The following is a 13,326-nucleotide window of genomic DNA, read 5'->3' on the forward strand; positions in this document are numbered from 1 at the left end:
AACCGTGTTAAAATAATAACAGCTTTTCTCAGTGTAAGCAGAGCCCCCAGGAGGGCCCATAGAACTGTGCCCTTGTGGGTGAGTCTTGAGATGTCATTATGCATTGAGGAGAAATAGGGTCACGTTCAGTGCAGTGCTATTTTCAAATCAATGAGACAGCCCCATAATCAATCATCCTTATGAAATGACTGGTTTTTAACTAAGAAACCAGGGAAAGCACAGTGAGTGGTTGACTCCAGCACATAAGTCAGAGAGCAGAATGTAGAATTATTAAGAAAAAAAAATACGCACATACACACACACACACACACACACGCACGCACGCACGTATATCTCCATCCCAACAAGATTGGAAACTGAAAATGTCTTTTCTCCCTGGGACATGATGCTAACAGTTACCATCAGTCACTCAATCAGCAGACACTGGCTAAAGACCTGCACTGTGGCATTGGGATCAGAAGCTAAACCAGAGAGAGCCCTGCTCTGGAAGGAAATGTAAATAAACAATGGCAGTTTCAGGGAGGGGGATGGTAGCGAGTTAGGCGAGAGCAGGTGGTGACCAAATCTCAGTTCTGTGGCTCAGCTTGTCTGAGCCTCCTCTTGTTTGTAACATGGAGCTAATACTGGCCTTTGGGGATTGCTTTGGGGATTACGTCAAATGATAGCATGTTATATGAAAGTGCTGCGATGGTCTGTAGACGTGAAGGGCACTTGTGGAGGGCAGGATTAACTCCAGTGGGTCAGTCCTTCCAGGCTGAGAGGGTTAAACCCTCACCCTGGCTGGCGACTCACGGACCGAGGGCCTCTGGGGTTGTGGTCCTCCTGGAAAGGGCTGTTTGCCTTCCTTTGTCTAAATCCGCACCTTGACACCCCAGTGATCACTTATACACAAGATTGATTTTCCGTATCCAGAGAATGTATGAGCATTCAAATGACTGCGTCTTAGAGAATCAAAGAGTAGAGCCAAAAGGACCCCACTGATTGTGTACCAGGCATGGAAGCTGGGTTTTGTTTCATGTGCCAGCTTTCATCGCGTGTCAGGCAGTGGCTACATCAGGCGGTGCTGTGTTCAGAAGGATTCTGAGGCCTCCTTCCAGGCTCGGTAAGAAAGTGTTATGATTGACTAGTTATGTTTGCCACAGACTCAAGATCAGAAAGTCAGGAAATTTTCCAATCCTGATCTGATTCAGTCTCCACATTTTAGAGGCTGGTGTACTTTAATTGCCCCACTATGTTTCTATCCCCAGGTCCACCTTTATCACACGTGCGGTATCAGTTTCCCTTCTGTTTTGGAAGCTGATTGCTACAAACATCTGTAGCTTTATGTGTAACTTAGGTCAGCCTATATGCGTTCCATTTATGCTAAGAAAGGCTGGAGTGAGTTTCTCTGTGTCAGGACTCCAGGAAGCAGGTAGTAAAGTAAGTAAGTAAGATTTTTCTTAGACTCGACCGTTAGCTCAGGCTGTCATGGGATTCCCCCTGGGGTTGTGGGTAGGTGTAAAGGGTGTCTGATGTGTTCGGCCCTCCCCCCTCCATTGGTGGCTTGTGACTCACTAGGTACAGAAATCCCCGTTGCTTCCTACCCTGCCTCCCATTTCTCATGAAAACCCACTTTAATAAGCTGAAGCACAAAGCGTTTATAATTTGACAAGCACCGTATTCTCTTGTGTCTAGGCCTTTGCATGTGCTATTCCCTGTGCCTGAAGAGCCCCCACATCTCTCCTCATCCTGGGGTCTCAGCTCAGAAGTCATTTCCTTTAGGAAGCCTTGACTGATCCTTACTGCAGACTAGTCCTTCCTCTGGGTTCCTGTAGAAGTTGCTGGTTTTCTTAGTCTGAGCTCAGAGGACTGTGTTGATTATGGGTATATTCTCAGAAAGTACCCAGCACCTAGCAGGTGCTTGGGAGGGAGCTGTCTGTAGGGTTGTTTCTTCTTTGCCTGTGTAACTGTGTCACTGAGCCATCCTTGCCAGCAAGGACCCAGTAGAGAGTCTTATGATGTGTTTTCGAACTATTCAAAACCCACAATCTGGTAGATTTTAAAAATACTAGAAATCCTGAGAGAAATTGGGCATCAGCTTTCCATGAGCAATGAGGGAACTTCTGCTTCTCTCTCTCTCTGTCTCTGTCTCCTGTCTCTCTCTCTCTCTCTCTCTCTCTTTAAGTTTCCTAGGAATTTGTGTAGGGATAAAAAGCACAGGTTACATTTGTTATAGCAGATGTTTTTATTCACTTAGCTTGGTGAGAATGAGCACAGCGCTGCTTCACGTGAATGAAGGCAGAGGTGAACTTCCTAGTGCCCTGTTCACCACCAAAACGCTTACTTTAAATAATTATTCCCTGAACAGTTTTCTAAAATGAATTCTCTACTTTTAAAATCCTTTTTCCCCTTCTGTTACAAAACCTAGCAAACTGGAATTCTATACTTTTCCAACAGTGCTCTGGGCCAGATTTAGTTTTTTCTTGCTCTCTGATGGGTGTAAATGAATGAATGAAGGGATGAAGGAATGACTCGCGCTTGTTATTGTGCCTAGCTGCAGGATGCTGAGGGAACAGCCTCAGACTGTAGTTTTAAGCCCTCGTGCATGTGTGCAGGGTTTCTCGTCTCTTCCTTGGAATCCCATAACCGGCTATGCCTTCGCTGCTCACAGTGGGCCTTTCTTGTGCTCCTTTCCACTTTTAATTTGCCGTTTTCATCTGCTGTAGGCTGGGAGAGTGGATCATCAGAGTTGCTCAAGTTATCCAAAGTATGATATAATTAGGTCCTATGGGGCCTTTGCTGGGAAGAGCACGTAAAGATTCTTCGTGAACTCTGACCTCTGTTTGAGCTGCTCCAAGGCCTTTAAAATGCTTTCTTCTTGTGTGTCAGCTCTGCTGGCTACAGCACCAGGTACACGGCCTATGAAAGGTGAATCACTGCAGACGAGGAGCCTGGGGACAGCTGGGAGGGATCTGTACTTGTTATATCCACCAAAGGGCTTACGAGGGTCCCTTGCCAGTCATCTGGGGACTGACCGTGAAGGGACAGAGGTGAGGACAGCCACCTGGGCTGGCATGAGCACTGTGGCCAGGGGAAGATTTTGGTGAGACTGATTGGAGTTTTTAATACTCTGGTGGGTATGTCCTTTTCTTTTTGTCAGAACTAAAACCATGACTGATCACCACCTCAGCCTTAATAGAGAAGTGAGTCATGGTGGTGTTACACGTATTTATGTCTATGGATTAGAGCCTCTTGGGCCAAATAAAGGGCCTCAGGTGGGAAAAAAAAATCCATTAAAGTCTTTGAGAATTTTTCCGTTTCAAACATTGATCAAGTTCTATGCTGATTAGCAAAGAGAAGGTTTGATCATCGTGGGTTGATCTGCAACACCAGACCCGATTGACTCTTAAGAGTGTGGAATCTGAATGCTCTGCAGGGACCCTTTTGTCCAGCCCCCCAGCCCGTCCCACCCACCTTCAGACTAGGCGGTGGGAAGGGCGATGCCAAGCCCCCAGTTCTGAGACTCGACCATAATAATGTCATCTCAGGAAAAGCTGTTTTTAGCTATTTCTCAGGTGAGAGATATTAGGATGAACTCACATGTTACTCCATACACGCCTGACACCCAAGGACCCGAAGTGACCCACAGCACTGGTTCTTGGACGTGAGTTTGTTTTTCTGCATCCCGGGTGTCATGGATGAGGCTTGGACCATTTTAGCACAATGTGAGCGGGTGTTGGTAAGCCTTTCAGGAAAACAGTGCTTTTCCTAGCATGTCCCTTCTCCCCCAGAGAGAACAGGATATTATGAAAAGGGCAGAAAACCGTAGAGCTTCTCACCCGAAAGGCACCCTGCACGTCACCCAGGCCAGCTGCCTCCCTTTCACAGATGTGGAAACTGAGACTGGGAAACAGTACGGCTTGTTCCCGTCACAGGCCTCCTGGTGACCAACTCAGGTCTGGAGCTCCTGTATCCTGACTCTGTTTATTTAAGTGACTGATAAACAGATGAAGACGCATTTGGCCTCAAGCATAATGGAAAAGACACAGTGTAAAATGATGAAATACGATTTTTTGGCCTGATTGGCAAAGCTGAGAAGGAGTAGTAAAGCCGTGTTGGTCTGGCCATGGGGAAGTGGGACTTACGGTATATTGGTTGTGAGAGAGAAAAATGGCAGAGCCTTTCTGCAGGGCAGTTTGGAAGCAGGAAAAAGCTTGAAAGATGAGTTTATCCTGAAGGCGGGAGTCAGGATATCCATAAAGAATGAGCTGTAAGATGTTCTTTGTAGCATCGTTTAGATTAAAATGTTGAAAAATCGGATCTCTGGAAAGGGAGTGGTTGAATTTGTGGCCTTTGTACAAAGTAAGTATGAGACGATCAAAAATGACGTGTGTGTCGTGTCTGGGACTTGCTTTGGGGGATGCTCCAGCCAGACATTGAGAAACAAAGGCGGTGGCGGTGAGGAGGAGATGGAATAAACGTGCAAAATGCTGGTAACGTGAAGCGGGTGATGGGCATGGAGGTTCGCCTTACTCTTCTCCTTCATCTGTTTGAGATTTTGCAGGATGGAAGGGCAAGTTTGTGTCCATTCTTATTTCAGAATCGATTGAGTATTTTCCTGTGGGGACTGTTCTCATCCATTGTACTTTGCTTACCACACACACTAAAAAGCGATGCTCACGTTCATTAATTATCGTGGAAAGATTTTATGATATATGTGAACGGAAAAGGGCCACAAATAGTTATGAACAGCATTCTCATTTGGTTTAAGAAAAAAACAAACCCATATGGAGAAAACAGATGGAGTGTGTACACCTTAAGTGCATATCGCTGGGTAGAGAGGGGTTTTTTTAGCTTATTTGGGTTTTTTTTCCCCCTGCAGCAGATATGTGTATATATCACTAGTGAAATTTTACAAACAGTTGAGCGTAATTAACTATGTTGCTCTTTTGATTTAGGGAAGAGTATGGAGGAGATTAAGAAGGTGCTGCTGTTGGTGCTGGGCTGTGCTGTTCAGGTAGGGATTGGGCAGGGGGCAGAGAGGAGGGCTCTTAAGTTTGGGTTTGTGGGGATAAAACACCCCCTTTGGTGAGGTAGGAGTGCAGCTGCTTTCAGCCCAATAGGATGGAAGGTCGCAGGGTTCCTGCGAGAGACGTGACACCGACTTAGGCGGCAACCGTTTCTAGCACCTTGGGCAAGAGGCCAGGTGGGGATCCCTGGGGCCGGGTGCCATTCGCAAATTGTCCCCAGTGTAGGAACATCTAGAGCAAGGATCAGCACACAACCTGTGGGCCAAATTTGACCTGCCACCTATTTTTGTAAATAAAGTTTTAGGGGCACACAGCCATGCTCCTTCCTTTACATATTACCTGTGGCTGCTTTCACACTACACCAGCAGAGCTGAGACCCGTGGCCTGTGCAGTCGAAGATATTTTGTTTTACCATCTGGCCCTTTACAGATGAAGTTTACCAAGTGCTGCCCTAAACCAGCTGTTCTTGATCTTTACTTGTTTAAGAATCCCCTGGAAAGCTTGTCTGTGTCCCACCCCCCCCCCCGGTGTTTTTAAAGACAACCCCCCCCCACAGGTGATTGTGATATAGGTAGTCTGAGCCGCTTCTAGAGAAACCTCAGTTGTGAGGGGCTGGCTGGTAGGAGGACAGAGCACTCTTGATTATAGAAGAAAAAGCCAGGGGTGGGGTAGGTGTCTCCTTTTGAAACTATTGCTGTGGCTCTGGCGGCCCCAGGTTGCCCTTGTAAAACACTTTCATTAACACTTGTAACCCTCCACAGTGTGAGAGGAAAGAGGAATTTATCGAAAGAATCAAACAGCTGGACATTGAGACACAGGCCGGGATCGTGGCCCATATACAGGAGGTAGGTGGGGAGCTTTGTGGGGCTTAGCCGTGGACCATCGCTCCCATGGCATCCAGCAGGCAGGCCCTCTCCACCAGTGAAAAGTCTAAAGAGCACATCACCCATTAATGATTTTGCTAATTTTAGGTTTCAGACACTACAGGCAGATTGATTCGATTTGGAAAGGTGGCTGTTAGCAAGCTAAAATAAAGTGGCGGCTAAAATGAAAAAAACTTTTTCAGAGACTTCAATCAAGTCTTCTTTTGCCTCTTCTTCTTGCCTAATATGGACTCAGACTATTTTTAAGAGCTGTCAAGTGGTTTAGGCTCAGAATTTGATTTACAGTCCCTGAAAATGTATTCTGGCAAATGTCACCCTGCTTCAAATGGTTGATCCTTGGAGAGAGAGATTCACTGCTTCTGTCGGTGACGTGGCAGAGAAACAGCTGCCGCCCCTTGGGAAGTTAAAAACCAGCGAGTCCCAGAAGGGCTGTATCCGGAGACTCGGCCCCCTGGGTGGGGTCAGGAGGGCTCTGCACTAAGGGCAGCCCCTCCGCCCGTTGACTTTGGCAGAGGTGGTATCAACTGAAGGGGTAGTTGCCCTGGAAACCAAGCACCCGCCTGAAAGTTAGTTCCCTGACCTCCACCCCACCCTCCTCCAAAAGAAGCCTTGTACGTTTTAATCATCTTAGGAGGTATGGTTCAGCCTTCCATCTAATTGGACAGATGAGATAAATGCATGAAAAAGACATGAGCAGGAGCACGTAGGAGCAGGTGTGTAACTGGCAGAGGCAGCTGAACACAGAGCTCCCCACGCCGGCTCTGGGGACAGCCTGCTGGGCTCCCGCAGCCGGCTAGGGCACTGTGGGTTGCAGACTCTGAGTCAGGATTTGAAGAAGGAGGTGGATGCAGCGTATGGCAGGTAGAGAGGGTCCAGCAAAGCCCATCAGGCTTGTAGGAAATATTCTCAACCATTCGTGTCAGTGACCTGTTAGCCTAAGTACCATTCTGCCTTTTAACTTTCCTCGTGTGTCCGTGTGTTTTGAAGATGTATCTGAGGACTAGGTCCTCGAGACTAGCTAGGTCTTTGCTACTCACTGTCTCCCCTTCCCTGTTCAGCCAGCAGAATATTTTTTTTAAAAAAGCATGCACCCAAAAAAGAAGCCCTGCGAGATTATCAAGTTCGGTGACTGGCTGTGGGAACAGGACTTCAGAATTAGTTGGGTGCTTCTTTTTTTTTTTTTTTTTTTTTGCTGTACGCGGACCTCTCGCTGTTGTGGCCTCTCCCGTTGCGGAGCACAGGCTTCGGACGCGCAGGCTCAGCGGCCATGGCCCACGGGCCCAGCCACTCCACGGCATGTGGGATCTTCCCGGACCGGGGCACGAACCCGTGTCCCCTGCATCAGCAGGCGGACTCTCAACCACTGCGCCACCAGGGAAGCCCAGTTGGGTACTTCTTAAACATCCAGGTGTCTGGGCCCCACGGGCGATCCATTGAGTCAGAATTGGGAGCAGGACCATAAGCCTTTAATGACAAGCTCCTTGAGTTACTGGTGTGCCGCTGTGTTTGCACCCCTGGACCCCCTTTCCATAGACCTTTCCCAAACACTGGTATGGAGCAGGCCTGGAACCCGGCCTCTCAACCCCAGTTCTGGGCCTTTAGGGTGCCCCGTACAGTGGGGTGAGATTTCTCCTAATTCTTGGAGATTTACTGAATCCCAGCTTTTCTTCGTAAGGGAGGAGAGGTAAGAAAGCAGGTGTCTTTTGAGAAACTGAAGGGCCCTGTCTTTGTTTCTTTGTTGTTAAACTATTCTCTCTCTCCATATACTGCTCTGAAAAACTTAAGACCTTTTTTTGGTGTGCCTCTCTGAGCGGATATCCCTGGTTTCTTTTCGTTTTCCCCTGTTGAGGCTTGAGTGTGCTAATAATACCTTCCCAAACTGAAGGATGGGGACTCAAAATTTGATGTTCTGCCTCCTCCGGCTGGTCTGGGGGTGTCGGGTTGAGAAGGTCAGGTCGGCAGAGTCGTTGCAGAGGCTGCCCAGTGTAGACGTAGCCATGGGCTTCCGCTCACATCTGATGAAAAGGGAAGATCCAGGGGGTCTTCTGTGGCCTGTGGGGATGAGATACAGGCTTACCTGAAAATTGTTTTAGACGATGAAATATTTCCCCAAAAGTAATGTAAGATCGTTATGCACCCAACATTCCAACATAAGATTTTTAACATTTGCCATGTTCGCATTAGATTCTATCTTTTTTTAACACATAGTCCCTCTTTGCACCCGTGGCATCCCTAGGACTTACCTTCTTTGTGTTGTAAATTGATGCTTCCTAAGCATATCTGAGGGCAGTGTATTTTTAGGGAAATACTGTATTATAAGGAGAGCCCTCTGGTGTTAAACAAATCCGTGTCCTCTTGGAGCCGATGTTGAGACTGACTTAACACCCGGCCTGACCTGTGCTGGTGGGACTTGGCTGAGGGGCGTCTGCACTCGCTTGAGGAGCCCCCCGCTCTCCACGGAAGATCTGTCAGTGAGGGTGAATGACGTCAGGGGACCGGGTCAGCTGTGACCCCACCCCCTGACTGCAGGGTCGGGGAGCTCCCGGAACCCCCGGCCGTGCCCAGCCCACCTCTGCAGCGCCTGACCTGTGCCCGCAGGTGACCCACAACCAGGAGAATGTGTTCGACCTACAGTGGTTGGAGCTCCCGGACGTGGCCCCGGAGGAGCTGGAGGCCCTGTCGAGGAACATGGTCTTCCACCTCAGGCGGCTCATCGACGAGAGGGACGAGTGCACGGAGGTGCGTCTGCGGGTGGGTGGTGATCTGGCAGGTCTGGGAGGGACGCCTGGGCCCTGGCCACGTGGCCACCCTCCTCGTCCTGACTCTTCGTCTCAAGCCTGCTGCCCCCTGGTCCTGTCTCTCTGGTTCCTGTTGGCGGTGGGAGCCGGGCACTTGCCCTGCAGCCAGCGGTCGCCTCCGAGAGCCCCACGGGAAGGCATTTAGTTGTTCATCGAACGTGGAGCTCAGAGACCCTCCTCGTTCACGTGCTCCTTTTGACATCCCGTTACTCCTGCTGCCTCCTGGTTTCTCAGTCTCGGCCGACGCCTCTCACTTCCTTCTGGTCCGCTGACCACTGTGCCCCAAGTTCGGGTGCAAGCGCTCCTTCCCTTCCCCCGCCCGCCCCGCTGCAGCTGATCGTGGACCTCACCCAGGAGCGGGACTACCTCCAGGCCCAGCACCCGCCCAGCCCCCTCAAGTCCTCCAGCGCCGAGTCCACCCCGAGCCCCACCAGCAGCCTCTCCAGCGAGGACAAGCAGCACCTGGCCGTGGAGCTGGCAGACACCAAGGCCAGGCTGCGCCGCGTCAGGCAGGAGCTGTGAGTCCTCCGGTCGGCTGGGCTGTTGGTTCTGCTCTTGCACTGTGTGTCACGAACACCCGTTTCTAGCACGTGTGGTGCAGCGGACAGGAGAGCTCTGACTTGGGCCCTATAGAGTTAGCTGGGCTCTGCCCTGAGCGCCGTCGGCGACCCTTCCCAGGCCTGTGCCAGGAGGGGTTCTACCAGGTCTCTAGGGCTCAGGCCGTCTGGGCTTAGATGACCACCCACTGGTATGGTTTTTGGCTGGAGGGAGGATGTGGCCGGCCCCCGTCTGGTGAGCCGTCCCCATTGCCCGCAGCTGGTGAATATGCCACTTTGCCCATCACCTCGGCAGCTGCCCGCCTCCACCTCGTCACCAGTGGGCCCTGCTGCCTGCCTGGCAGTGAAGTGGTGTCACTGCAGCCGAGGTCTCCTTACCCCTGTTCCCCCAGAGGGAAGCCCGCGGCCCAGCGGACGCAGTTTGAGGGTGGGCATTGAAAAGTTAAAAATGGAAAAGACTTTGAGTCAGGAACGTTTCTGCAAGCCCCATGTGCCGTTCCCCTCCTCATCCCCAGAAGCGCAGTTCCCTTTCCTTTTCCTGCTGGGGGCTTGCAGGGTGGCGGGCAGGCCCCTTCACCACACTCGCTCCGAATCGCCCCCAGGGAGGAGAAGACAGAGCAGCTTGTGGACACCAGGCATGAGGTAGATCAGCTGGTGCTGGAGCTGCAGAAAGTCAAGCAGGAGGTGAGCGGGGAGACCTGTCTGTGTGTCCGCGTGTGTCGAGGGGACGGGGTGGGGCGGGGCTGGGGCTCCCCGGTAGCTGTGGCCCAGGGGTTCGGGCATGCAGCAGGGGGAGCTTCCAGCAAAGGCTTCTGTTTCCTTCCCGCTCAAAGTAACACTGCCCGAGAGCCGGTTGTCCTGAGAACGGCTGAGGGGGTGACTGTTTCTTAGTGACAACGAGCGGGGACCCCACGCGGTGGCCTGCACGTGGAGCCCCTCGGCCACCGAGATGTCCTGGAAACGCTGCGCTTCAGAGACTTGGCCCCCTCTTCCCTCCCCAGAGGGGTGCCCTAAGCTAGGCTCCCCTGTCTCTGCCTGTCTCCCAGAATATCCAGCTGGCGGCTGACGCCCGGTCTGCTCGTGCCTATCGCGACGAGCTCGATGCCCTGAGGGAGAAGGCGAACCGTGTGGAGAGGCTAGAGATGGAGCTGGTACGCTGCCGGGAGAAGCTGCACGACGTGGACTTCTACAAGGCCCGCATGGAGGTACGCGTCCAGCTTCCGGGTGGATGCAGGGGAGGGTGTCGGGGCTGAAGGGGGCACAGAGGCCAGGATCCAGGTGGGGTCACTGATGCTTTGCCCACCAATCCTGACTGCCTCGCATCAGCTGCAGGTTCCTGGACTCTCCTTTCTGAGAAATGAGGTGTTTTGCCCCCGTTGCCAGTCTTGGGGTTTGGAGATGGGTTTAACGAGCGGGGTGAGATCAGGATGTCAGGACGTACTGAGTGGCCTGTTTGACGGTAAGAAATAACCCCCAAGTCTCTTCTCGCCACCTAGGTGGCTTTTGAAGGGGTTGAACACAGGTTGCGGGGACCCTGGTGTTGCCCTCTCCCTGCTCAAGGCCTCCTGCCGAGCTGCTGGCAGGCGTGCGTGGGGACGGCTGTTTGGCCCTGACATGCTCCCCCTCAACTCCTGCCCCGCTGTAGATGGGCCCTGGGGCCCCTGGGCTGGGCGGAGGTGGGATGGGGAAGGCTGTGCTCCAGGGCCCGTGAGTTCCTCAGACCTACTTAAGGAGTGTTTGTTCCCTGAGGAATGTTAGTGGCACATTGGAGTCAGTGCATTGTCCTTGCAAACCACCTGCAGACAGTGCCATCCGCCCTGCTTAGCCAGAGGCTTCGTGTGGACCTAGAGCCCTGAGGGCAGGGCCTGGGTCCTACCCGACTACCCGGGGAAGAAGCATGAGTTTTTGTCTCTTCTGGAACAAGACAGTGTTAGGTGTGACGGGCAGTAGGGCAGAGAGAGGAGCACGGCCGTGCTCTCGAGCTCGTTCACGGCTGTGGACAGCCGCCATGCAGGGGCGCTCCTCTGCATACAGCGGGGGTGACAGGCAGCGCAGGTGCTCTCCCCCGGAGCCTGTCCAGTCTCACCGCTGAGAAACAGCTGCCTGTCACAGAAGGAAGAATGCATTAGTGCCACGTGGGAGGAAAGGTAAAGGACGGGGATTCAGGGCGAGGGCGAGGTTAATTTTGGTTAGAATAATATGGAACACAAATTTCCATGTTTTGTTTTTAAACTTCTGGTGGCTTTCATGTGGGTCCTAGTCTAGTTTACATAAGGATTAAAACAGCAAGGAGAGGAGAGCGGCGTGGGCACCCCTAGGTACAGGGGGACTATGTGGGGTGGATACACGGAGTGGTCCTTGACTTGCTTTTGCAAAGCATGGTCGCACCTCACTGCTGTCAGGGCACGGGGGTCGCTGTCCACAGGGCCGCGTGGGAGGAGGACAAAGGCAGAAAGGTTGCCTGGGAGATTCCTGTTGTCCCATGTTGTGTTATTGTCTGAAATTCCCAACACTGAGGACAGGTGCATTGGTGCCGTGTGTGTCCTGGGTAAAGATAAGGTGGGCCTGTCTCTTCTCCTCTCTGGGAGTTACAGCTTCCTGGTCTGTGCTGGCTCTGAAAGAAACAGTAGTCTGAGATGCAGAGACATAGCAGGGCACGGTCCTAGCTGCCACACCAACTTGGTGGGTGTTGGGCAAGTCTTGTCCCATCTGTGAAAGGAGGAGTGGTCTGGGCGTCTCTGAGACCCTTGTGCCCTGGCGTCTCATGACACAGGAGCACGTTTCCAATGAGCTTACGCTAGCGAGCTGCTCTCCACAGAGATGGGGGCCCCTGGAACCAATCCATGCAGTGATTGCTGGGTTGTTGGCAAGGCAGTCAGGAGCTGGGTTAATGGTCAGTCCTGGGGTGCGGTGCACACACACATCACATTCTTATGATATCCCCCCACAGTGCCCAGGTTTAGGAGGGGAGATGGGCTACGGTTTGGTCTGCCCTGCCCATCCGGCTGGGCCTGGGGAATGGGGCCCCAGCTCGACTTCCGCCCTGGCCAAGCCCCTCTGACCCCAGGCAGGGTCGCTCACTTGTGCTCTGGGGCTCCAGCAGCTCTCCCCACAGAGTGCAGTTCGTGAAGTCAGAAACTACATCTCTGTCATCTTCAGCAGGGGGAGGTGCTCAAGATACATTTGTTGACTTGAGTCCCATGCTTAGGATCCTCAGGTTGCTCTCACCTTTAATTTTTTTTTCCACCTTTAATTAAAAAGAAAATCAAACCCTTCCCACTCTCCCCTGACCCTCTCGAGCTACCCCGGTCCCTCTCCAAGCCTGTCTGAGAGGAGAGAACACCAGCTGTGTCCTTCATTGCCTCACCTTCTAACCCAGTCCTCCAGGTCTGCCTCTCCCTCTGCTCACCTGAAACCATGCTTGAGAATCAGGGTCCACGAGTCCTGTGCCAGTCCAGTGGGCACTTCCCAGCCTCCCTCACCCACCCTCTCTGTGGGCTTGGACACCACCACCCTCCGCCCCTCACTCACCTGGCTTTCCTGAGTCCCGAACTCCATCTTCTTGGGCCCATGCGGGTGGTGGTCACCTTGCTCTGCGTCTGCCATCTGGCCTTTCTCCATGACGTCTTCTCTGCCTCCTGCCCCTTCTTTAGCACGTACAGACTAACAGGTCCCAAATCTTCATCTCTGGGCTGGGCCTCTCCCGCACTCCAGACCTCAGTCTGTCTCAAGGTCAGCGTGTCCAAATGCAGTGTCCCTCCCTCCCTCCAACCCGCCCATACTGTCTCTAGACTGGACTCACCGTCCACCGAGGCAGGTACTCAAGCCAGAGCCAGCTCGGCCTTGATTCTCCTTTCTTCTCCCCCCGCTCCCGCAGCCCCAGGTGCTGTCCCTCTTCCAGAGCCCATTTCCCCACCTCCCAGCCTGTCCCTGGCCGAGGCGGACGTTCGGAGAGTGAGTCCCAGTGCCCGGCCGGCCTTCTCCATCGTTGCTTGTTCCCATTATTCCAGTGCCTGCACAGGAATAACATATCTTTATTCCAGAATGCCCTCCACAAGCATCTGAGTTGGCCGTTCTG

At 52.4% G+C, this 13,326-nt stretch overlaps 1 protein-coding gene across 4 annotated transcripts in view; it reads left to right on the plus strand.

Annotated features, from left to right (window-relative positions):
- Positions 1 to 13,326, plus strand: part of CCDC88C (coiled-coil domain containing 88C) — a gene marked incomplete at its 3' end in the record, with an annotated part of 127,182 nt that overhangs the window by 60,801 nt on the left and 53,055 nt on the right. For 2 of the 4 annotated variants that reach the window (XM_082841879.1, XM_082841881.1), the window contains exons 5-10: positions 4,938 to 4,996; positions 5,771 to 5,854; positions 8,492 to 8,632; positions 9,025 to 9,209; positions 9,851 to 9,932; positions 10,295 to 10,453. In XM_082841879.1, the coding sequence (XP_082698005.1) occupies positions 4,938 to 4,996; positions 5,771 to 5,854; positions 8,492 to 8,632; positions 9,025 to 9,209; positions 9,851 to 9,932; positions 10,295 to 10,453 (710 nt within the window). Of the gene's footprint in view, positions 1 to 4,937; positions 4,997 to 5,770; positions 5,855 to 8,491; positions 8,633 to 9,024; positions 9,210 to 9,763; positions 9,945 to 10,294; positions 10,454 to 13,326 lie in introns of all 4 variants that reach the window. The other 2 variants (XM_082841878.1, XM_082841880.1) reach the window with 2 other exon arrangements.

The sequence above is a fragment of the Leucopleurus acutus genome (assembly GCF_964270905.1).
Source record: "Leucopleurus acutus genome assembly, chromosome: 1".
NCBI lineage: Eukaryota > Metazoa > Chordata > Mammalia > Artiodactyla > Delphinidae > Leucopleurus > Leucopleurus acutus.